At 38.4% G+C, this 26,523-nt stretch overlaps 1 protein-coding gene and 1 long non-coding RNA gene across 3 annotated transcripts in view; one reads left to right on the forward strand and one right to left on the reverse strand.

Moving 5' to 3' along the window:
* Positions 1-14,554: 14,554 nt before the first annotated feature.
* LOC309383964 lies at positions 14,555-16,648 on the forward strand. The gene is made up of 2 exons (XR_014173952.1): positions 14,555-15,373; positions 15,407-16,648. It is a non-coding gene; the product is annotated as an uncharacterized lncRNA (long non-coding RNA).
* Positions 16,649-16,783: 135 nt separating this feature from the next.
* Positions 16,784-26,523, reverse strand: part of PHF2 (PHD finger protein 2) — a 156,113-nt gene continuing 146,373 nt past the window's right edge. For both annotated transcript variants that reach the window (XM_081937062.1, XM_081937063.1), the window contains 4 exons: positions 24,778-24,873; positions 23,631-23,740; positions 21,816-22,077; positions 16,784-18,025 (listed from right to left, as the gene is read on the reverse strand). In XM_081937062.1, coding sequence (XP_081793188.1) covers positions 17,937-18,025; positions 21,816-22,077; positions 23,631-23,740; positions 24,778-24,873 — 557 coding nt within the window. In that variant the 3' untranslated portion in view covers positions 16,784-17,936. The remainder of the gene's footprint in view (positions 18,026-21,815; positions 22,078-23,630; positions 23,741-24,777; positions 24,874-26,523) is intronic.

Raw genomic sequence — 26,523 nt, forward strand, 5'->3', positions numbered from 1 at the left:
CTCCGGCGTGTCTGCTTTTCTTTCCTTCCTTCCACCTCCCTTCTGCCCTTCTTCCCTCCCTCCCTGCCAGCAGCTCCTCCAGCATCCCAGCTGGAAGCAGCAGCACAACAGTCACTGTTACCAGGGGCGAAGGGGTGGCGGTGGCAAGATTGGGCGACCGCCGCCCCTTTGTCCCTTCCCCAACAGCGGCTGTTGCGGTGGAGCTTCCAGACGGAATGCTGGCGGTGGAGCTGCTAGCGGGGAGGCGAGCTACGCGGTGGCAAAGACGGGCGGTCCCATGCTTCCCTCCCTCCCACCCCCGCCCGAGCAGGCTTCTTGCACAGCTCCAGCCCGCGGCTCCAATGAAAATCCACAGTCCGAAGTGCTGCCACTTCCAGGCGGCATATATTATGCCTCGCCCACGCCTTCGCCGCCGTTGCACCCAGATGGAAAGGGAGCCTTCGCGCCCCCCTTTACGGAGCCTCGCGCCCCCCCAGGGGGGCGCGCCCCACTATTTGAGAACCGCTGGCTTATGGCAAGAATATTTTACTTGTTTCTTAACATTGGCACTGAATTACTGGTGATTCAATCTTAGATATTGCAATTTTGCACCATACAAGTATAAGGCAGTGTGAATGTTAACCAGTGGTGGATTCCGAATTCACCCAAATGCATGTGTGCGGCGCACGTGCATGCATTGTAGCATCAAATGATGCTTCCACAAGCCTCCGCGAAGCTCAAGCTGCTCGGCGGACGATCGCGCAGGCGCCATATGCAACCTGCGGGTGCGCGGAAGCACCAAAAGCTTAAAGCACAGGTAAGGAGTGCGGGCAGGTGGGTGGGCCCTCTGGAGCACCGGAACGGTACCCGGTGCTCCGGGCAGGATCCAGTACGCCTGTATCGGGGCATACCGCCTGCAACCCACCACTGATGTTGACCCATCTAAAGCAAATAAAAATAACATCAATATTATTTTTCTCTCAGGTTCAGGTTGAGTGCTCTTAAAGTACTTTAACATTTTTTAAAATGTTAAAATATATGCTAAAGATTTTTTATCTGTATTTAATATTTGATCTCCGTATTTAATACTGTATTTGATACATGATCTCATTTTCTGTGATATTTTATTGAGGTTATTCTTTTTAGTACGTGAAGTCTGTTATGCTTTTAAAAGAAAACTGAAAATTACACAAGTTTTCAAAAATCAACCCAGTAGTGGGATATGACTGGTACACCCCAGTACGGGCGTACCATTGCCTGCTGGGAGCACCAGGTACCATTCCGGTACGGTGCTCCAGAGGACCCACCCTACCATCCGCTCTCCTTATCCCTATTTGAGCCAATCGGGGTTTTTGCACACCCACATGGAGCGTACAGCACCTGCACGACACTCCACCAAGCAGCTGGAGTGTCGTGGGCGGTAAATACACATGTGCGTGCTATGCCGGCATTCACGTGGTGGATGCCGGCGCCTGTTGCAGCGTACCGGTTGCAACGGAATCTGGAACCCACCACTGAATCAACCCCCTGACATTCTGTGGCATGGCCTGAGAGGACTCAGTGACTGCCTACCAGCTGTTATTCTCTTTGAAAAGAATGCTGGGTTTTAGGAGTCTGTAAGTAGAAATCATTAAACTTAAGACTGAAGACAGCTGGATTGAATCACACCTTTGAATCAAATCCTCAATTTGCTATATCATACTGAGTTGTGTGTCTTTTTTCAATTTTATTTATTTAATGTTTACTCCTCCTTTATTATTTTTACAAATAACTCAAGGTGGTAAATATATTCCACACACCTTTCTCCTCCTATTCTCCCTACAGCAACAGTTTTGTGAGGTGAGTTGGGCTGAGAGAGAGTGTGTGTGTGTGACAGGCCCAAAGTCACCTAGCTGGTCTTCACAGCTAAGGCAGGACTAGAAGTCACAGTCTCTCGCTTTCTATTTTGGTGCCTTAACCACTAGACCAAACTGGCACTACACTAGCAAGCAACAGCAATAGCACTTGAACTTATATATCACTTCACATTGTTTTACAGCCCTCTCTAAGCAGTTTACAGAGTCAGCATATTGCCCCAAACAATTTGGGTCCTCATTTTATCCACCTCAGAAGGATGAAAGGCTGAGCCAAACTTGAACACTAAGCTGAATTTTGCTGAACAATGAACTTCTTCATTTAAAAAAAACTGATTCCATATATCCTTTTCTTTTTAAAAAAATAAAAATAACACATATGAGCAGGGCCGGATTTTCCTATAGGCTAACTAGGCTTCAGCCTAGGGCCTCAAGATCAAGAGGGGCCTTTTATTTTTATTTATTATCCGTGCCACATTGTTTATAAAGGTTAGTACCAATTACAACATGTTTCATTTAATATATTGATATATATCACAGTAATGATGTATTTTATTATCTCTCATGTAATTTACAAACTTAAAAATGGGAGGTGAAAGGGCCCCATAAGTGGAATAGCCTAGGGCCTCTTTTCATCTAAATCCGGCCCTGCATATGAGAAATGGGGTTCATACGTTCCCAGTATAGATTAGATTAATTTTAACTAAACCCTGTTGAAACAAAATAGCTCTATGTCATATTTAAGTTGCATTGTTTCCAAAAATACCAACTTTACAATAACTTCTCCAACTTTACCTAGTTTAGGACCACACAGAAACAAACATATATGGCAATCCCTACTTTCTAATTGCCCTGTTCAAATGATAGTCAATAAATGGATTGATTTGTACTCTGTTAAATATAGAGAGCCCGCTGTAACTTGGAAAGCATTGACTTCAGTACCTCCAGTGATAAGATGCTTGGTGACATGTTTGCTAGCAGCAGATAAGGTGTCCTTCCGTTGCTCTGTAGAAATCTGGCCAGTGATGCCCTCCTGTCTGACATATGCTGCCCTTTCAGCCTGGTGAATTCTTTAAAGGAACATGTGCAATCACAGTATGTCAGATCACCTATTTTAAAAGTACAGTCTTCAGCTATTTCACACAGTGAGCTGGGATATAGGCAGCACAAGGATGAAAATGAAGAAACCTCATTTCTAACTTTTTACCTGTGAGCCAGTGGTGGGATACAACCGGTACGCCCTGGTACGGGCGTACCGGTGTCTGCTGGGAGTACCAGGCACCGTTCTGATACGGTGGTCCAGAGGGCCTGCTTGCCTGCCTGCCCTCCTTACCTGTATTTGAGCCTATTGGGGCTTACGTGCACCGAGTGTATGGTGCCTGTGCAAAGCTCTGCCGAGCAGCTGGAGCATCACGAAGTGTCGAGGGTGGTAAGTACGCATGTGCGCACTGTGCTTGTGCATGTGGTGGATGCCCAGCCCCGTTGCACCATACCAGTTGCAACGGGATCCAGAACCCACCACTGCTGTGAGCCCTTCTCTTAGATATATTTCTTGGCCAACTTTAGCAAGCATGAACCTCGGCACAATCTTTGAATAGATGCTATCCTCCTGAGAAACGTAGTGAAACAACAGAACAGAAATAAAACAATGTTTTATGTTCTCCATATCTTAAAATCAGCTTCCTTTGACTTTGTCCACTGACAGGTGGGTAAGATGAGAATCAGGATAGCTAGTCTAGGATTGGTTGGTATTGCTACCCTAAGCACATCACTTCTAGGACAAGATCAGATAAATACTGAGTAGTTCACCAGGACGGACACACACACACACACACACACACACTTCTTTGTTTTACCTCCTGTGTTGTTGTTTTTTAATTGCAGGCTTAAGTTCTGTTCTGTTGTCTGAACAGAAAAACATTTAATCGGTGCCAGACATGGAAGTGTGCAGTTTTTAAAGATTTCACTATGCAGAAGAGTCCTAGAAGAAGACGGTTGGGTATATTTGAGTTGAGTTTTATGCCGTCTCCTACTGATCAAAAGCAACACTACAGCTAACAAGCAGGTCAAACTAGAAAAAAATGTAATTATTCAATTTAACTGAATCATCGTATTTGACTAAATTGCAGACCTTGAATGGTTTAAATCCAGCTAACCCTAAATTCCTCTGGATGTCCATATAAGCTCTTTCCAGTGCAAACAAAGATTAACTGGAATTGGGGGGGAGGGATGTGTAACACTGAACTGAAGCTTAGAACGAGGGAGGAAAATCATAACGAGGGAGAAAAACATGCCACAAATAAATGCCATTACAAAACATCAAATGCCATTGAAACATCAACATTTATTATTGGGTTCTCCATTTGTTCCCTCCTTGTAGTGTTAGCAAATAAAATGAATAGGGCCTGTCCATTTGCATACATTCCTGACATATCTACATATTCTTATGTAAATGCTTGTATCCCTCAAATACTTAGTAGACTTGAAAGCTGAATTTTGCTGAACAATGAGCCAGTCCATTAAAAAAGCTGATTCCTATTAATAGACCAGGAAGGGGAGGAGGTTAATCAAATGATTGTCACAAAGGAGACTTTCTGCAGCCACCTTTTCTTTTAGCGAGATAAATAGATCCTTAGAAAGACTGAAAGGTTTTAGATGAAAGATTTATACAAACACCCGTCATTGCTTTAACAGACAAAGCAGCTTGCCTACTTTAACCAACCATGTCATTGTGTAATTTACCTGACCAAAAGCTTGTAATGGACATTTGTAATGCGGGTGTTGAAAACATAGTTGAAACTGCAGACAACAAAAGATAAGGACACCTTTGAAGGAGACACTTTAGACTGATCTGCTTTGACGGGCAACCAATTAAGGCTCTCCAGGAAACACTATCTATTTAGTAATTAATGTTTATCTTTAATTTGTTGGTTCTACTATATCCGTTATTATGCAAGAAAAATGAGATGGCAGAGCTATTATGTTGCAAAATTGATCCAGGTGGCTTTTATGATATTGTTAAAGGTATTTTACCTTTAACCTTAAACATTGGTGGTCATCATAATTCAGTATGAGTAAAGACTCAGAATTTAAATGATGAGATTGTGGCATACCACCCACATGGTCAGCTATATAAATGTGATATAAAATAAAATCTGAAACATGAAACATAAAATATAAAAATATATAAAATACAAATTAAAATAATATAATAAGAATTATTGGTTTTAGTATTTTATTACAAATTTACCCAGGCAAAATATTCTGCTAAATGAATTCAAAAGGAAAGCCTTTTTTTAAAAAATGTACATACTAATTTTTTTTAAGAATTCAGGAAAGAACTAAGAAAGCAAATACATACAATACGTGTTGAGCTAGTCACTGGAAGGGAGAGATGCTGGCTAAGAAAGCAATATAATATCTTAGATTAAGATTGACATCACGAGCTGTTAATGAGAAATATTTAAGAGTATCATTTCAGTAATTTTAGAACTACTGATAAAATCCTTTGTGATCTTGGCCAAAGTAAATTTGAAATGTGTTTGTAGTTTTATAAGTATGCTGACATACTTGGTATGGTAACCATTATGGACTTAAACAGAGATGTGCATTTGTATCTGTTGTTATTTTTACTAGCAGTAGTATTAGTTCATAAGTGTATATCTCTTTGGGTGGTTTTATGCAGGGAAGAGAAAGATAATATCCCGTTTGTCATGATCTTCACGAGACAATGGGACTTGAATCATTGTTCTCGACCCAATCTACTTCACAAAATCATTGTAGAAAGAAGATGTGGTGAGTATATGTATGCTGCCCTGAACTTCTTGGGAACGCAGTTGAGATATCAAGTCAATACATGATGTTTTGTACAAAATAATAATGAACTGCTTTGTCTGGGAGTCCAAATATTATACAACATTACAGCTAATGATTAGGGGAAGATCAAAAGAAATGAATTGCTACCCTTGGCAGACCTTGGGCCTTTATTCTGTAACGGTGCCAGTTCATAATGAAGGATATAGTGAGCTATCAAGTCACATGCAGCAAAGCTTCACATATTTTATCATTTCATTTCATTTTCCTCCAGATGAGCTTTTGCCACCCAGATAGGGCAAGCTAAATAATGAGATTTCCCTGAGGCAATTGTTAATTTACCCATCACGGCACTTTTGGGGTAAGGGTCTAGCAGAGGAAATGGGATGTATATGGGCATGAAGCTATTTAGGCCCGTCTGTCATCACTTGGAAGAACCTCCGGTAGAAAACGTGTGCCAAACATGTGTGGGTTTTCTACTTCAAAGTGCTGCCTGACCTGTCAATTACAATAAAACGGCTGAAGACCTTGGAAGGCAAATTGCATACTCAGTTAGCTCTTTCTAGGCTCAACAATGGCAGCTCTATGAGCTATATTAAACCCAAGGAGTCAATCTTCCTCACACCAAGAAAAGCAAGGCCCTCAGGAATAGATGCCAAGCAAGTCACTGCCTAACAAATGGTCAGGATCTTTGTAATATACACAGCCTGACTTCAAGTATTTGTGTTTACATCCATATTCCTTCTTTTACCCATGTTCAATATATATACACACAATCAAGGGCTTTGGTTTATTTGCTTTAATCACACTGCAAGGGAACGGAGAGCCCTCGTTTAATGAACAAGATGGCACACTGACAGCCCTCGGCTTCACGCCTGGCGTGCTGACAGGCAGGCTTCAAACAGAGCCATGCCACCTAGTTGCGCCAAGGGACTAAGCCTTCATTTTGAATTGCCGGGTTTGGCCAACACACAAGTCATGAGTGTGTTGCTGACCGTTGCTATGTTCTGAGACTTTCTGGCAGGTCCCCTACGCCACTTAGGTTTTAAAAATTTCTACCTAGACTTGAGATTCAGGCTACACTTTTTGACACAAGGATAGTAGTGGTTGAGATGTTAAATTAGGACCAGAGGATTCAGATTCAAGGCCATATTGCCTCTGGAAGCTACCAGGCGACTCGGGGCCATCTGCGGCTTCTTAGCCAGACTATCTACCAAGGAGGACTATCAACAACTCCTTGAGCTGTGGAGAAGGTGAAATAGAAATCCAACAGGGAAATATTTCTGAAAGGAAAAAGATGACTCTGATCAAGAGATGACATTGATCACCTCAAAATAGAAGTGGCTCTTTTTAAAAATAGACACACAAGTGTGATAGCCTGGAATACATATTCAATACATAAATTAAGAAGTGTTAATGTAATCATAGCCAGAATCTGGATTTTTCTTTCCATTCCTATGGATGAGCCTGCTGCTTTGTCCTATCTTCCTGGCTAAGTAACCCACGCTAAGGGCCAATAGATAGCTTAAGACTTCACACTGCCAATAGATTCAGGAAGAATCTGGTCTGTTCTTTCATCCTTATCCTAATTCCTGCAGCTTTGCAGCTTTGAAGCAGATGGTTCTGAGGAAAACTCTGTCCTGTTCAAGGTGTCTTTCAGTTTCAGGGCATCTGCTAAACAAGTGGGAGTGCTCTTAGGTGCAAACATCTCTACCAAAATGTGAAGACTTCCTACCTCCTTCATTTGAATGTTGCATTGTTTTGTTTTGTTTTGTAAAAGAAATATATCCTGGAAAATAACACTTTTGCTCAAAATTCCACTAAAGCGATGTGACTATGGATGAGCACACAGGCACAAAGCCAGACACCGTCTTTAAAGCAATTGTAGAACTCTCAGTCCTTGTGAAACATTGATCTTGACTCTCTTTACAACCTATAATGATAATTTCTTCTTCCCCAACTTGCAATATAGGAAAAGCAGCAAAGGTCACTGTCCATAATAATGTGGTTTTTATTTATTCATTACATTTGAAAGCCACCAATCTCTCTGTCACATGATACTGTGCAGTTTACAATATAATAAAAGCAGTAGTGTAAAACATTAAAACAATAAATATAACATTAAAATTGGGCTCTTTCATTGTTTTGCCAGATCAGTCCAGCTGGAGGCTGAGTAGCAGAGGTAGTATTCAGCAAGTTCTGACCAGTTCTGGAGAATCGGTAGCGAACATTTTGAGTAGTTCAGAGAACTGCTAATTATCACTTCTGACTGGCCCTGCTCCCATCTATTCTCTGCCTCCCGAGTTCCAGCTGATCTGGATGAAATGGGGAGTTTGCAGTAACCTTCCCCTGGAGTGTGGTGGGAATGGAAATTTTACAGTATCCTTCCCCTGTCACGTCCACCAAGCCACACCCACCAAGTCATACCATGCCCGCCAAGCCACACCCACCGAACCGGTAGTAAAAAAAATTGAATCCCACCACTGCTCAGTAGGTAGGAATACACAAAAAGTTGTGTTGCCTTTTAATCCATCAAAACAGAATGAGGCATGCTGGTCAGAAAACAAATTGAAAAATTGTACAAGGAAATACATTTATTTCCTGCTTCTCTTTTTCTTGCCAAACGGCTGACATCCCCAAGTGCTGGGATGAATTGAGGTGAATGAGAAGATTTCATGACAGACTGTATGTCAGACGTTGAACTTTGGTGCCAAGATTTTAATGTTTATGGTCTTCATTTCTATGCATTATGCTGTTTTATTATTGATAATGTTTTAACTGTGATTGGGAACTGCCCAGAGTTCAATATAAGATGGGCAGCTATATAAATGTTTTAAATAAATAAATATAATAAAGACAGACATCTCTCTTTTTCTACATGAACTCATTTGGCTCAGCAGTTACCCAGCGTCCGTTTGAAATGCAAATAGAAGCTATTAAAATTTTTGATTTAAAATTTGTTTGCTTGGAATAATTTATGTAACTCTTGACAAGATAAGGGTGTTTCTGATTGCATTCTCACACTCATTCCAGTTTGTGCCATCGGAAATGAAAAGAGAGGATAAAATTGTTTCTGCATGTAGCTTCTTTGGCCAACTTGTTCCTATTTTGGCAATTGGCAATCTGGGATTTACTTACTTTCACAATACCAGACAGTCCTGTCTACTTGGAGGTTTGAAACTGACAGTCCAGGAAATGGAGACGAGCCAGCATATTGACACCAGGTTTTTCTTCACAATTAACTCACCAAGAAGAACTGCTAACTAAAAAGAAATTAAAGGACAAGGTCATGGTATAGAGGTAGCATTTCTTGAAAGACAGACCAAGCTATTTCAGTGGATTGGGGTCATTCCATTTCTACATGATCTTTCATTAAGTTAACATTGTTTTATTTGTCACTACTTCTTTAGGAAAATCACAAGGAAAAAAAATGCAAGTATCCGCTAAGGATGTTTATAAATGTTCCCTTAATATAAGGAATGTTTTCCAGCAGACCAATCTGGTAGATTAGTTAATCCCCCTTTAAACAAGCTTGCAGATGCAAGTTGTTTTGTCAAGATTTGCTGAGACTAATGATGAAGGAATGGGCCTCCAAAAGGTTAGATTATCCCCAAAGGACACTGTGAAACTGGCATGTTTTAAAGGAAGGAGACCAGAATGGGAAGGAGTTTAGAAAGCAAGTCCAATGAGGAACAGTAAAAAGAGTTTGTGTGTTTAGACAATGGAAAATATGGGAAAAGATTGGAAGGTGTATGTAAATCAGCAGAATGGGGGAGGACAGGGTAAGGAAAAGAGGACGGCTTTGTGTTCAGACTAAGCACATCCCATAATACTCAAGTCCTTGGTTTTGGATGGCAATGGGGACTGGGATTTCATTAAGTGGCATTTCATTTTCTTTGTAAATGAAATGTCATTTCATTGTAAATCATGAGATTGTGAGACTGCACTGCTTAGCATTGGCAGTCCCTAAGGTCCCAGGTGCAGTTGTTAAGTGCTAAACACATGAGTCATTAAGTGAGGACCTCACACGACCATGACGTCTGACTTCTTACCAGGTTTGGTTTTGCTTGCGGGAAGCCTGCAGGGGATGTCAGAAATCTGTCATGACTGTGGGAATGCTGGCACTCGGAAGACTGATTGTAACTACCACTTGTTCAACACCATTGTAAGTGTGAACATTTCGTGAACAAATATTTGCTAAACAAGTACCACCTGTATGCATTGCCTTAATGTACTAGCAGAGTAATCACACCATTTAATTAAGATAGTCCCTTGTGTCTAGCAGGGTAGCACATTAGAGAAGAACATTACTTATTTATTTAGATATGCAATCTTCCGCTGATATTCCCAGAACAGTCTACAATATAGAAATCAGTAGTAAAATGCAAGCAGTAAAGCTCATCTGTATATGCACATATTTGTTTCTGCAATCATAGAACAGTAAGATGGAAAGCAATGGCCTGTGTGTGGAATGCCCGGTGGCCTGTGTATGGAAATGCCACCTAGTTTTACCACCTTTTCAGCTAATAGGTGCTCTAAATCTGTACAGGATCAAAGTAATGAAGGCCAATGGGTGGACAGCATTACAGATGAGGGGAGGTATTATTCAAGAGCATTCATATAAGTGGCCTTCAGCCTACTTTGGAAGGTGTTAGGCATTCTTTGGAGGGTACTCATGGGATCCCCACAATCCCTGGAGGAGAGACTTCTTTTATTATTCTAGATTAATGCACACTTTCTGGGCTGGGAAAGCTATACCGGTTTGTACTTTGATAACTTCTCAGCTCGGCTGTTGCCATGAGCTGCACAATGAACTACCTTTGAGGACAATACAGAAACTTGAAGTAGTTCAGCTGTTAAGTTAGTAATTGGATCTGATCGATAGGATCATGTTCCCTAAGTTTCCATCAGCTGAATTGGAAGTCAGCCCATTTCCAAGCCAAATTCGGGATTTGGGAATTGTTTTTTTTTTTTTATAGCTCCAACTGTTTTAAAGTTGGTATGATACAGAATAATTTTTTGTGCTTTGGACTGAGAGGTCCTGTAGTATAAGGTCAAGATAGGCACAACTTCTCTGACCCAGTCAATCATTGCAAATGGGCATCGGCTTGAGAATATCTACTACTAGAATAATCTGGAGACTGAATATTAAACAAGTTTTGTTCTCATTTTAGAACTATCCTTTTTGTTTATTTTATGAAAAATAACTGTAGGGTAGGGTATCTCTGATGCAGAAACAGAGCGCCATCTTGTGGACAGTAAACATATTTTTTTTTTAAAAAATGTCTTCTGGTTGGCACACAATGAATTTAGAAAATGTCTTTCCAGACTAATTGTTATAAGAAATTGAATCAAAGGTGGAGGATGTGAGCTAGATTATCATATAATTTTGCATTTTATAAGACACTGCTTCCAGAATTGAAAAAATCAGGATACAAATGATATACAGGTGAAACTCGAAAAATTAGAATATCGTGCAAAAGTTCATTTATTTCAGTGAGTTGATTTGGGAAGCCATGTCATCTGCTGGTGTTAGTCCACTGTGCTTCATTAAGTCCAGGGTCAATGCAGCCATCTACCAGGAGATTTTGGAGCACTTCATGCTTCCTTCTGCAGATGAGCATTATGGAGATGCTGACATCATTTTCCAGCAGGACTTGGCACCTGCCCACACTGCCAAAAGCACCAAAACCTGGTTCAATGACTATGGCATTACTGTGCTTGATTGGCCAGCAAACTCACCTGACCTGAACCCCATAGAGAATATATGGGGCATTGCCAAGAGAAAGATGAGAGATCGAACAATGCAGAAGAGCTGAAGACCGCTGTTGAAGCATCCTGGTCTTCCATAACACCTCAGGAGTGCCACAGGCTGATAGCTTCCATGCCAGGCCGCATTGAGGCAGTAATTGCTGCAAAAGGGGCCTAAACCAAGTACTGAGTACATATGCATGCTTATACTTTTCAGAGGTCCAATATTGTTCTATGTACAATCCTTGTTTTATTGATTGCATGTAATATTCTAATTTTCTGAGATGGTGGATTTGGGGTTTTCATGAGCTGTAAGCCATAATCATCACAATTATGACAAATCACGGCATGAACTATCTTGCTTTGCATGCAATGAGTCTTATCTAAAATATTAGTTTCACCTTTGAAGTTGCATTACTGAGATAAATGAACTTTTGCACAATATTCTAATTTTTCGAGTTTCACCTGTACCCTGTGCTTGTAAAATTAGAATAATCCCCATTAGTTTCAATGCATCTCATCTTCGTATTAGTTCTTTTGCTAAGCCCATGGTACTCAAATGTTACAGAAAGCTCAGGAATAAACATTTCAATATCCAAGAAAAATATTCTTCCAGTTTTTCAACATGTTCTTTCCTATCTTTCCCACATGTCCCACATGCTCCATGTACAGGTTTCAGACTAAATCCTTGTGTTTCTGAGTATGCATCCTGCCAGGCTCTTAGATCTAAGCTTTGCTCTACTATTGGGCACATTGATGAGAGTGATGTTAGTCTCTGATGGCAACAAAATACATCATATATCTTAACAGAATAATAGAGATGGAAGGCACCTTGGAGGTCTTCTAGTCCAGCTCCTTGTTCTGGCAGAAAACCCTATACCATTTCAGACAAATGGTTGTGCAATCTCTTCTTTAAAACCCTCAATGTTGGGGCACGGACAACTTCTGGAGGGGATGAAATGACCTGCAGCTCTTGAAAGCTGATGCTTTTTAATAAAACTGGTTAGTTGATAAAGGTGATGACAGGAGTAGGAATAGGATTGCAACCAAGGTTAACATCAGATCAACAATCAAGTAAACAATACTCCAATCAAGACCACCCCCCCAAGAACACTGACAGGTAAGTCACCAGAATATAAACTGACAGCAAACAGCATTACTTACTAGCACTGATGATGTTACCTAGTTTGGGTAATGAGATGTCTACAAGAAAACAAGAAAACTCAGACAGCACCAAGGACTTCCCATGTCAACCCTCAGCTACAAATATTCTCCTTTATTGAAAATCCCATGATTTGTTTTTACAGCTCTGCTATTTTTATGTTGTCATCCCATTTTCATCCAGTGACACTAGAGACACTTCAGACAAATGGTTATCCAACATCTTCTTAAAAACTTCCAGTGTTGGAGCATTCAAAACTTCTGGAAGCAAGTTGTTCCACTGATTAATTGTTCAAACTGCCAGGAAATATCTTTGTTTACTGATTTTTTTGCGTGTGTATAGTGTCTAGAGTCACATTACTCTCACATTGGGCAGCCATATAAAAGCTGTATAGTAAATAAATCCCCAGCCCCATTTTACAATTCTTCACGAACAGAAAGAACAACTTTGCTTTGATATTGCCAAGGCAAGGAAATGCTCAGGCTAATCGCATGGTCCCTTCTATACTCATGGGAGATATAAAGATGTCAGCTCTTAAATATCACTTTTTGTGGTACTGTTTACTCTTACAATTTGAATAAAAATACATACAGTGCGTATAGATATCTAGATTCTAATTAATAAATAATCGTTAGGGTGGTTATTGTATAGTTTAAACACCCTACACTGTACAGCAGAGCTGTCAATCTCCCGGCCTGTGGGCCAGAAGCATTACGGTCTGACCATGCCCACAGCTGGTTTAGCAAAGGGGGGGGATCCTGATACGTCACATGATGCCGCCGTGAAGACGTGAGTTTGATACCCCTGCTCTACAGGCTGATATGCATCTAGTGATCCCTAAATAAACTTTACATGAGAGTGAGATGCTTGTTTTTTGACTGGTGTATTTATAACACAGCATCATTACCACTGCATTTCTTTTTGCTACTCCACGCGGGAATTTTCCTGGCTGTCAATCTAAAGGTTGTCCTACCAGTATTGGTTGGGGTGCAGTTTCTTCCTTGATGGTACCTAGATTAGGATATTGCTTCTTCTTTGAGGTTTAGCTGGTTCTATTCCCTGCATATCTGGATGTTGGCTGCTAAGGAAGATGGGTTATTTGTTTCCTTCACTGACTTCTGGTTACATCTATTCTTAAATGGTACATTGTTAGGGTTTGTTTCTATGTGTCTGTTAATGGTCAATCTGTCTGAATGTCAAGCTTCCATGAATTCCCAGGATTTGTTCTCAACATGCTGGCTCAGGAATTCTGGGCATTGAAATCCACACATTTTAAAGTTGCCAAGGTTGAGAAAAAACGCTCTAGAATGTTGATATTTTCCCAGTTAAAGTTGGCAGTACACGCTATATATTAACTTGGAATATATCAAATAGCCAGCAAACCCGACTCTCCATTGCATTGTTGATGTTACCCAGCCAGGTAACAACAGGTCTTCCAGAAAGCAATAAAGCACAGAGAACACCAAGAAGTTAACTGTTCAACTCTTAAGCTGCATACATTCCTTACTGTTGGAACAGAGTAAAAGGGCAGCAGCTAAGACCCGACTGTGCTGAGCTAAGCATAAGGGCAGACTAACATAAGCACAAACAGTGCTTGCAGTATGAAATTGAAGTGAATAGTTCACTGGCTAAATAACTAACACACAAACCAATAAGAACGAAAAGACACTATGATTATCCTTGTTCAGGAAGAAAAATGGCTTTTAAAATACGTGAATTGAAAAACTGGTATATATGTTTCTTTATTGAGGTTGCCTAGGACAGGAACATTTTCATTTTCTGGGACCAAGAATTACCGTCCATCTTATTACGATTCCAATACTGAAGTCAACTGATTGAGCTGTATTGACTTGAAGCTGAAAATGTGCCTTCAAGAACTGGCATACTTTGGCAGGAAACCATTTCTGAAAGCAACAAGGCATGAAATGCTCATCAATCAACCGTGGAGAACAACTTAAATGTAGTATATAAATAAACACACCAACACAAATTCTATACAAAACCTGAAATATTTTACTTTTAAAATTTTGATCTAAGTTTACTTAGATTTCATGGACTTGATACAAGAGCATTTGATATGAATTGGTAAATAAAACACTCTAATAGATAGCCACAATAAACTTTGTTAGAAATGTACATGTTGTGAAAATAATAATCATAAACATAAACATAATAATAATAAAACCAGCATGATGTCTGCGTTATAATATATAAATGCTGACAATAACAGTATACTAGGGAAGCTTTAAAAAACTTGCTTAACTCTGGGGCCCTATTCAACTAACATTTTTGACGCCAAGAATTCAGACCCAGTCCCTCACCATAACTAGAAAGGTCAGTTAATAAGGCCTCAGTTGTTTTCTATAGCTGTTTTATTTTTTCCTCATGGACATCACATCCAGGTAATGTGTATATAAACAAAGCTCATAAGAAATGTACAAATATAAAAAGCTACAAACATTAATAAATTACATCATCACAAAACACAGAAACACTTCACAAGGTGCTAATAAAATAATTGTATCCCCTCATAATACAAGAATTGAGACAAGGAGCTGGTATTATAAAGTCGAAGATTCTTCTTCATATTGTATCTTAAATAGATAATTTTGTACTATTATTTGATTCTGTATAAGGCTGCACAAAGTTTTACTTGTTTTTCAGGCAATGCCAAAATTAAGAAAGGGAGAAAAAGGAATTAAATCGAGGACAAAAAACAGAGTATCTCTTTCAGAGTCAAGAACCTAAAATACTCGGCAAAATACTCAGCAAAAAATTTGTATAAAGGTTAATGAACTATTCTATAGAAAGAAATGTCTAAAGATACTTTGATCTTATAAAAAAGAAGGTACTTTAAAAAGCTATTTACAGGCTAGATTCTATGAAAAAATATGCTTTCAGACACGTATCTATAAATGAAAATCTGGAATTGCCTGAGAAACAAATGCAACGCCTTAAGGCTACAATCCTGTACATAGTACTCTACACGTGAGAGCAAGTTCCATGGAATACAACAGGTTTGATATCTGAGTAAACATGCATAGGATTGTGCTCTAAGTGTTTATATGCAGACAAGCTAGTTTAATGTAAAATATAATGCATTCTACACCAAACACTAAGAGAGTTCAGAAGCAATAAGTATCCAGTTAAATTGTTCATAAATTTGGCTCTCATCTGGCCTGATGTTTAGGTGAGCACAGCCCTTGTTCCTTCAGACAAGCATATCTGAAAGGAAGTGCTTGAATGGATATGAATGTCAGAATACCTCTCTGATAGGGCTGCACATTCTTGCTAACTCATTACAGGTCTTGCAACCGAGGTTTATATATAAATAGCTGATCAATGGGGAGAAAATAATATTGTTTGGGGCACTTTTTCTCCTCAATGCAGCTCAAGAAAAGGGTTTGGTTGTAGATCAGAAAATAAGTGCTTAGGGGACGTTCCAGGACAAGAGCTTCTTTGCTTGATTTGTTTACATGATCCAGGGATTAATCCATGATCCAGGGAAATGGAGGTGAAAAAAGAACCATTGCCTTCATCTGCTTCATCTCAAGATAACTTAAGTGATTTATGAGGTAAATCATCAGTCATGAATTTAAGTGTGAACTGATAGAGGGAGATTAAAAGTCCCTTCAAAGAAATAAGGAAAGAGATATTTGACTAAGGATGCCATTTTATAAGATACTAATAGCACTTAGACTTATATACCAGTGCTTTACAGCTCTCTCTCATGATGATGATGATATGCCTGCTGCCCACTCAGGTTGCACAAAGAAAAGTGACACTTTGTCATTTTGCAGAACAAAAGTCCTGGCCTCAGGATCTTGGGATGAACCTGGCATCTCTTTTCCTACATATGGTCCAATGTCACATGTTATCAGTGCATTATGAGCACCCAAGCAGAAGCTACAATGCTATCATCAAGTTAAATGGTGGATTCCACCCTACCATGAAATTAAATTAATGGAGATATAATTTCCAAACAGCAATCCTGAATAAAAAAAATATAGGGGCATGGGGAAAGAAATACTTCCAGTTTCCATGATCATGTAAACAAATATTTAACCGGAACAGGTGAGAGAGAGTGAGAGAGAGAGAGAAAAATATCATCAAATTCAGACTGGATGTAAACACATTAATCCATTAACTATGGTTTATAAAAACACAGTGGCTCTATTCACACAACATGAGAAACCAAAGCAAACAATGACAGTTTAAAATGATGGACCGCGCAACATTCTAAGATATAGTACAGTTCATTTGATTTTGCTTTAGCCTCTGTAGGTTGTAAACCATGTTATATAAGTACAGTCAAGAGTCATTGTTCTCCGAGTTTGACTTTGAGGTACCAATTGATTTGTAATGTTTTACTCAATTACACATAATTGTGAGAGTTTAGCAGGGAGAGAAGGGTTGTTTTTGTTTGCTAATCTTTAATTCCTATCACTCATTGATATTCACTTATGAGAACATAGACATTGAGCGTGGAAAACATACCATGGGACCAAAGTTAAAACAATATATATATAAGAAACAGTGGGAGTGGTAAAATTTATCAATGAAAAGAGATGCAAACCAACACCAACCAAAGCTAATTAAAAAACCCTTTTGATGTCCAAAGAACTGCACCAGTTCATTAATTACCTATATCCAAATCATTACCCAATTAAATTGGATTTTTAATCCATAATGTTTTTAGAAAATCATCTTGCATTGCACATAAAATAAATTAAGTCATCCATAGTTCTCCAATGTCTGGTTATAGGGAAAGTTTTAGCAGTGCTGAAGTGCAATTTTAACTTATCTTCTGAATAAAACATATTTATCACGAGCCAGATAAACTAACCTAGATTATTTCTTTATGCATATGGTTTCATGCATGTATCGTATCTCAAATAGTCATGGCATAAATTTCTTTCCCTTGTCTACAAGTCAATTTGAGAAACTTTTTTTTAAAAAACTCTGCCTTTTAACCAGATACTTCTTTAAAATTGGTTCAACTTTGATAAAAGAAGCATAATTGAAATGAATGTGCATACTCTTAAAAACAACAGCTTTTTCCTCACTTATAAACAAGTTAAAGGGATACTTTCCTAAAACTGGAATGATCCTCAGTGTCTTGGAGTATTAACTTTTTGCTAACTAGTCACTCTCAGCAATTTGAGAAAGGACGTCTATATTAAAAAATATTTATAGCAGTATCTGTACAGGTTTTAACTGCCGAAAGTTAAAAAGAATTTATTAAAGTGGTGGCAAAAAGTTAACTGGTATTGTCCCTAAGATGTTGCACAATACTACTGGAGTCCTTCAAGAGTTGAAGAGCTAGTGTGACAGCTCAGAATATGCTGAGCTTTGATAGTCCCAATTTTGACCGGATTTTAAAGGAGAAGTTTCCCATTCCGATGAATTTTCAAAATCTTCCCAAGCCTTTGTTTAGCTGTAGCCATGCCTTTTTTTGTACGTTTCCCTGGAAGTAACAGAAGAGAGACACTGTAAACCAGAAAACAATAGCAGCAGCAGCCAAAAGAAACTAGAAGTTAAAGACCAAAAAGGATGACACAAATGCAAATAAAAATTGATTTATAAAACATTCAGCTGCATTTCTCTTCAACACTAAAGCAGTTAATATCCAGTTAAATCAGTGGTGAAATTCAATTTTTTTTACTACTGGTTCTGTGGGTGTGGCGGGAGAAGGATACTGCAAAATCTCAATTCCCTCCAAACTCTGGGGCAGCCAGAGGTGGTATTTGCTGGTTCTCCGAACTACTTAAAATTTCTGCTTCCAGTTCTCCAGAACCTGTCAGAACCTCCTGAATTTCACCAGAGTTAAATGCTTTAAGCATCTCTACCTGTCCCATAAGGCTGAGGATGAAGAGAGCAGTTGCTTACAGCCACCTAATCCATTCAAAATTGAAGTGATATTTTAATCTGATAATTCCCGAATCTTCTATATTACTGCATGACTCTATGCCCTGGATTAAGAAGCACATATATCATTAAATTACTGCAGTTCTAATTTTTGCATGTACAAATGATGTATCAGAAGTGACACACCACAGAAGGAACTATTATTCTACATTAAGGTGTAGTACAATTGTCTCCATCTGTTGAGAAAAAGCTGCTTAGTTATTCCGTTTTATCCTAAATTAGTTTATAAAACTGATTTATGAAACTGGTACTTTCAGATTAATGCTTAGTTATAACATTTGTTATAAAATTCAAATTTTATAACAAGTAGTAAATGATGTCATCTTCCATTCATTTGAGGTTTTAGAAGTATTCTCTTTATGACGTCTTTTTATGACATCTCTTGCCTCTTCCCTTCATTGCTGCTTCTTGAATTAGGAAAGGCTACAATTTGATCTAACTTGGGACCCATTTCCTAAATGTTTCTGTGGATAATTTAATCCATTATACACTATTTTGTCCATTCATGCCTCTCATAATAAAACAAATACCCCATATGTACCAATGTACTGGATTGTCAATTTAGGTTATAAAAACAATTACTTTCAGATAAAAATGAGATAAAAATTATCTGAACAGCTACAACAAAATCTCTGTGGGTTTTGTGAATAAACTCTCAATGACTTGTAAAACCAAAGATTTATTTCGCATATATTTTTCAGGACAAGTAAGAAATACAGAGACTAATTATTCATGTTTTATATTAATCAAAATCCATATGTATGCAATCATACTATTGAAAATACACTAAAGTCTTCTCCAAAATAATGCTGTCAAATATATTTGAACAACAGTTCTCAAAATTCCTAGTCAAAGAAAAAAAACACAGAAAAGGAAGTATTTGATCATTAAGAATAAATGTGGAAGGTGGCTTCAAACTAGGCTTTCTCAAGTAACTATTGTAAAATCAGGTTGAACCCAGGAGTTTTTCAAAGGCTGCCAGGTTAAAGAATTGAATATTAAGAGAAGCCCCATTTCTGAAAAATGTAAAATCCAGTTGTTACTCATCTAATTCTTCACTAGTATCCCACATTTGTTCACCTTTCCAAACATATATGAACAAATGTCTGGAATATTTACAGCATCAGGAAAGAAAAACAAAACAGATCTTGTGAAAGCCATCTGTTCACCTTTTTTTCAGCTGAAATATCCACATGATTCCAAAGAATTAAATGCTCCTGATTTATACTACCTGTATGGTTTTTTTTGGCAAACTTCCTTACTGAGAGTACTATAAGAAACTGAGATTTGCCAAATACTATATGTATGATAAGTGTTGGACAGCAGTTAAATGATCGGAAAGCTATATTCAAAGTTTATGTACTTTGATTTTGGTTATACTTTAAAACAGGGGTCCCCAACCCTGGGCCCATGGCCCATTACGAGACCGTGGTCTATTTGTAATTGGGCCACATGAGTGGCTGGTGCAGCAAGTGCAACTTGCACAAGCAGTGGGCCGTAAGCATTTGTGCACATGCATGTGCGTGTCGATCTGCTACCTATGCAAGTTGAGCTGTGCGCTCATGCGCCAGGTCACTGCTCACACAAAGGCTGTGTGCATGTTGACTTGCTACTCATGTGGTCCAGTTCCCTCCTTCCCCAGTTGGGCCACCAAGCCGCAAAAGTTGGAGACTGCCGCCTTGAGAGATCCTCACATTTTCTTGATATCCATATTTTACCCAATTCCATTGGGGGGAGGGGGAGGGCGTAAATGAAATTTGCTTTGCCACTTCTAAGAATGAAAAATCTTTCAATTAGAAAAGAGTTACAAAATACAAACAGCTAAACTTCTCTTCAAGTATTATTTAATGACTATCTGAGGATGAACTGTGTAAATAATGCAATTATCTTAGCTCTCTTAGTACTTTCTCTGGTACTACATCTTCCTTTATTTTCTCTGTCATTGTGCAGAAGAAGAGCAGGCTAAACTAGAAGACAGAGTTAAACGTGTTGTCAGTTTGGAGTCACTGCATTGCCACAAGAGGCTTAAGTCCAGCCTCCCGTGAATTCGACTGAGCCTCATTTAATGCCAATTTAGATTTGACTCTTAGTTGACTGGATTCTTGTATTAAAGGTATCAATAATAAACTCTCCTGTGCTTTGAATTCAATGAATGCTCCTGATTATTTGTGCCTGATGCTCTGAGTCTGCAAGAGAGTTGCCCTCGGGAATCTAGCACTCATCATGGCATGGAGACATCGCTTAGTGTAGGTGAACCTCAAAAGATCTGAAGATAAGTACTAATTTCCAGGCAAATGTGAAAAACAAATCAGATTAAGGTATCTGAATTGGAAAAGTAATATTTATAGCAAGTACCAGGGTTTTAATGATTGGGTACATGGGAATTTAATTTACAAAATACAATACATCAAATTGATTGATAAAATTTTAATCAATTTTATGCATCTAAATTACATAAATTTGATTGATTGAATGAATGTGAAATATTTCAAGATTCTCCCTTAGACTGATCAGAAATGCCTCATTGGTTTTAATATGTTCAGATTAGTAGTGCAATTCAAAACAAATTGCAAAACTAAGGTGGAACATTTAGAAAGTTGAATTTGAAAAGCTTGTAACACAAAATTCAGAACACTTAGTAAATTATTATGGAAGTACAACTCAAAAATTAAACATGTCAATGTTTGTATAATTAAATGGATTCATAAGATAAGCATGACAATATGTAACAATGAGAATATTCATGAAAGATAAATATTATTTACTATGAATATTACAAATGTCTATGGAAATTCTCAGTCATCCAGGTCATGGTTGTATCAAAGCTGCTTTTTCTATATGAAATTTTATAATAGAGATCTTGGATAAGATAGAAATTCACTGTTAATTATTTATTCTGATGACTCTTATTATATTGCTTGCCTCTGTTATTTACTGAACATGGATTTCATATTAACAATGGTTTTTAAGTGCTTCATTGATAGAAAAACATATTTATATGCAGCATTAATCCAATGCAACTTTGAAAGTTATTTCATTTGACGTTGCTTGTAAATGTCTTCCATTTTTTCTTTTTTCTTGATTGTGCTTTCAAGTTAAAGAAAATAAGTAAAATAAAATAGGATAATAATGAAAGACATGTTGAGATATGTTAGTTATCATGTGTTAAGATGGGTGGCCAATCAATTTTATAAAAAGGTAAATAATAAACAAATAAACAAACAAACACACAAATGAATAAATAAATTAATTTTGAGCCTCACCAAAAAAAAACTTTTATTGGCTGACCAAATCTTACACCATTCTTGAGACAAATCTATGGAAAGTACCTTTGGCAGCTGCATTATTCTGTGATGATGATGAGGCTCTCCGTTGTGTAAGGAAAACTCCCGGGGCCATGGGCTGAGGGCCTCTGTTCATTTGGGCCACCCCAAGTGTGCTGGCACCAGCTGTGTATTCATGGTCTGCTAAACTACTGCTATGGCACTCCAGCCGAGGTTCAGGAGAGCTGCCTTCCTGAGGAATTTTATTGGCATTGTTGGGAGATAGTTTCTTTTTGGTATTCTTTTTCTTCTTGCCCTTTTGCTCCTCCTTTCGCATGATGAAAGAAGGAGAGGGGGAGAGAAAAATAACAATCATTAATTTTCAAAAATGATAAAAAGTCATTAAGGAAAGTGTCCTGAGATAGGGGAAGAGCAGCTAGAGCTGAGGATCAGAGTTAAATAAATCATTAGCCCAGAGTCATTACGTTCCCAGAAGCTATCTAAGTCCAATCTCTCTTAAATTCTGTTGAAACTTATCTGATGCCAATTTAACTTTGAACTTTAGTTGACTTAGATTCTTGTGTGTAGGTTAAGCAATAAACCTTCTAAACAAAGTAAAATAAAATATGGCCCCGATTCTTTGTATCAGACACCTATTCAAACAATGTATGCAAGAAAAGTGATGAGCCTAGGGGGGAAATGCCGACCAAGTGGTATAATTGAGGATTTTAAAATATATATACAAAGAACTGATCTTTTCTAATCTCACACTATATTATTCGTCAATAATTTGATTTTCTACAACCATTCATGGGTGTTGATCCTAAAAATATTCCTCTGATATTTGCCTATTGTGTAAGTTTTTCCATGAATTGTGTGTGCTGTATCTCTGTAAGTATTTTAAGGTTTCTGAAAACATATTAATGATTAGAACTATTTTATACTTTTTAGAAATCATGATACTCCATTGTGATATTCCATTGTGATACAGGATAAAAATACTGACAAAATATTAAGGAACAATATATGCAGTATTTAACTTTTAGATGTTATGCATATTATGAAATACCTTGCTAGACAGCCGCTACACTTAAAAAAAAAAAAACAAAGCCAGAAAGCTACAGACTTCATTGAGAAGTGATGTGAAATAATGATATCACCCAAAAATAAGTGCAGAACTGGTTTCTGAAAGGACAACACCTTTATTGTCCATAAATTCTCAGTGCAGATCAATTGATACAACTTCAAAAACTGATTCAGCAGGGAAAAAAAACCTAAGATAGTCCAGTTGCCTTTTGGAAAAAAATTACCGAAGATTTGCAGCAATCTGAAGTTCACTTTGCAGCCCTATGTGTAGTCCTCTAATGGGTGCATTAGATCAATGCATTGTGGCATGTTTACCTGAACTGGGCTGAAGATAACCCAGAAGGACATTTCTAGGGAAGCCACTTGGAGAGTAAGTGTGTGCAGTGAGCTGCCTCATTGGAGAAGCAGTGAGTAGAGGAGCTGTGCGGAGAAAAGGAGGGACAAATGGCAACAGAGGCAGAGTGGTAAGGGGAGCAGCAGATCAGGGACTGCCTTCAGATATCTGCATTATCCTTTAGGAGGTGAAATCAATATCAATTCCAAAAAAAGTCCTTCCATTTGAAAGACTAACATGGCATTCCAGGCACAGTTCTCAAAATGATTTGGAGAGACAACGTTGAGCATTGGTTGGTTTTCCATATAATTCTGAGGACTGCAGAATTGAATAATTATTTAGACCAAAAGCAGGACTTCCTTTGGTGAATCTTCTCATTAGTAATTTGTTCACGGAAAACAATGTTCCATGAAATCAACATTTTGGGAAAACAATGGTTGGCCCCTGTTTGGAAAGCTCACCTGCTGAGATAATTTGGCAGCAGCTGCTGCCAGTCCAGTTTCAATAGAAGCAACTCTTGTACCTTCTCGGACTGGTCTGTCCTGCCGCGGTACTGATGGACCAACTCTTGCTAAATGCAGAAGAAAAAATAAACAATAAAGCTAACAGGTAATAGAATGCATATACAATCCAAATATATTGCTAATGACAAGAATATAACTATTTCAGGCACTACAAATAAACAAATACAAACCCTGAAATATAAAAAAATTAAGCCTGAATCCTGGTGGCCCAGTGGTTATAATGCAGTGTTGCAGGCCAACTCTGTCCACAATCTGGAGTTTGATCTTGACTCAAGGTTGACTCAGCCTCCCATCATTCCAAGGTCAGTAAACGAGGACTCAGATTGTTAAGGGCAATATGCTGACTCTGTAAACCGCTTAGAGAGGGCTGTAAAGCATTGTGAAGCGGTATATATATATAAGTCTAGGTGCTTGTGCTATTCCCTAAATATATAGGCTGGACTCCCATACACTGTTAAACCTAGATTAAGTAAACATATTTCTATGACCATATTATTAACTTATTGTAATTAAAGCAAACTTTACCCTGATTCCCACAATGTTCCCCCCAACCCAACCCTCTGCCCGCCCCCTCCCTGGAGAGGGAACTCTTTGGGTCCCGAGTACAATTTTTATCCTCAGTGTTTCAAAGCATTTTGGAATATTTGGCCCCAAAACTTCTCAGAATGTTCAAAAAAATGTAAAAGCAGTGCATTGTATGATTCGTTCACAAAATACAAAATTGGTGTGAGATCTTAATTAGATCCAGAAAACTTTCTAGAAGTTGTTCAAGAATACTATGGTTCTGATTTCCAAAGTCCAATCCTTAAAATAACAATGATGTTCAGTTTCCTTCTCTCTAGCTTTGTCTTTTGTAATATTAAAAGGTAAATCTTAAATGAATTAAATTGTAATATTAAATTGTAATAAAATGAAAGAAAACAAACTGGATACTAACAGGCCAGACAAGTTACTTTGTGCAAGATATTTTCCATATTAAAATTTGTTTAATTGTAATTCAATGTATGCCATGTACACATATCACTGAAATCTATCATGAGTTTTTCTCCTGTATGAGTTTGCATGTTAATATCAAAAATATTACCTGTGGGGCTGTATGGTGCATCATCGGAGCTTTTCCTCTTTTTTGATCGAGATTTGAACACTGGATTATCTTCATCTGATTCAAGGGAGGGATAAACTAAATCATGAAAAAGAGAAAGCAAAAGAGTCTGGTACGGCATTATAAAATGATCATGCTTGTAGAAAATGGACCAGTGTCTCAATTCCCATAAAACCGTTTGGCTGCATAACAGACTTTGGCTTTTCCATGCTATGAACCTGAAGCAGCCACAGATTTAGCTACTGGCGGAGTGAAGCTTTTTCCTGCCTCTTCTATGTTTTGCAGCTGGCTGGTCTCCTAGGCTGGGAAAACAGTGGAATAAGACTACACAGATAATAACCCGGGATGAGACAAAGTTCAGTAGGAAGGAGATGGAGAGCAATGTCATTTATGTTCCAAAACTTTTTCAGAAATATTTTTTGCTGAATTTTAAAAACTTTAAACCACCTCTTACAAACCGTTATTCATAGTCACAAATATGTAAGTGGACCACAATACTACATGCTTAAAAAGAAAAACAAAGGCAAAAACTTTAATTTTACTGCACATTGCCCCGATACATGAATGTATGTGCGCGCACGTGGAAAGAGAGACAGGGGGGAGAGGGAGGGAGGGAAGGACAGGGAGAGGATTCCTCATTGGTTATCATTTACAAAGATTGTCAATGGTGGCCATTGTGACCCTGCGATGCTGCAACCATCATAAATGTGAGCTGGTTGCCAAGCACCCGATCATAAACAAGTGACCATCACAACATTGAGACAATTGTAAGTGCAATAAGCATTGGTCATAAGTCACTTTCTTTAGTTGCATTGTAACTTCAAGTGGTCCCTAAATGAATGAAGTTTAAGACTACCTCTGTATGTGTAGGTGTGTATAAGTGTGTGGGGGGGGAGGGGTGGTGGTTATAGGTAGCCTTTGCTTACTGACTGCCTTGTTTAGGAACTATCTGAGGTTACAACAGAAAAGCCCTTTGCAACCAGTTGTTGTACTTTATGATCATCGCGGTGCCCCATGTGATTTGGGCACTTGTCAACCTATGTCCATTTATGACCATGTTGATCGTTTGAGTGTTTTCCAACCACTTGGTGACAAGCAGGATTAATGGACAAAGTGGACGCTAAATACAAGTCAGAGACATGTGATGTTTTACTTTACAAGTGTGGTAACTCACTTAATGACCATATGGGAAGTTACTTTGTAAATCTGTTGTGGTCATGTGATAGTTCTACTTTGCAACTGAGGCATTTAGCAACAGAATTGCTGGTTTCAACTGTGGTTGCTAAGTAAGGCGCGCGCGCATGTGTGTGTGTGTGTGTGTGTGTATATATATATACCGCTTTCTCTACAACAATGCTCCCTAATGCTTCATTTTTACTTTGTAGGGACATTTCTCTTCTCCATTCAGTATTTCCCAGGTTCTAGCCTAATTGCATTAAAGTTTGAAGGAAATCCAAGTTAACCAAATAACCTATCCAAAATGGAGACTTTGTTTTCATTTCTTCTGTTAGGCCAATAATGTTTATACACCAGAAGTAATTGCATCAGTTTAACCGCTGAATGAAAATGTGCTGACCAGATGTGGCACTAATGGAATTTTGGTGGACTAACCATCTTACAACAAAGCAAACCTATTAAGTGGTAGCGTAAATACATAATTAGCAAGAATGTTGATCTCCCCAGAACAAACTTCTCTTCTTTCAGGATGTCACATTTAGAGCGTGTCTC

Source organism: Natrix helvetica (genome assembly GCF_964273705.1).
Source record: "Natrix helvetica genome assembly, chromosome: 1".
NCBI classification, from domain to species: domain Eukaryota; kingdom Metazoa; phylum Chordata; class Lepidosauria; order Squamata; family Natricidae; genus Natrix; species Natrix helvetica.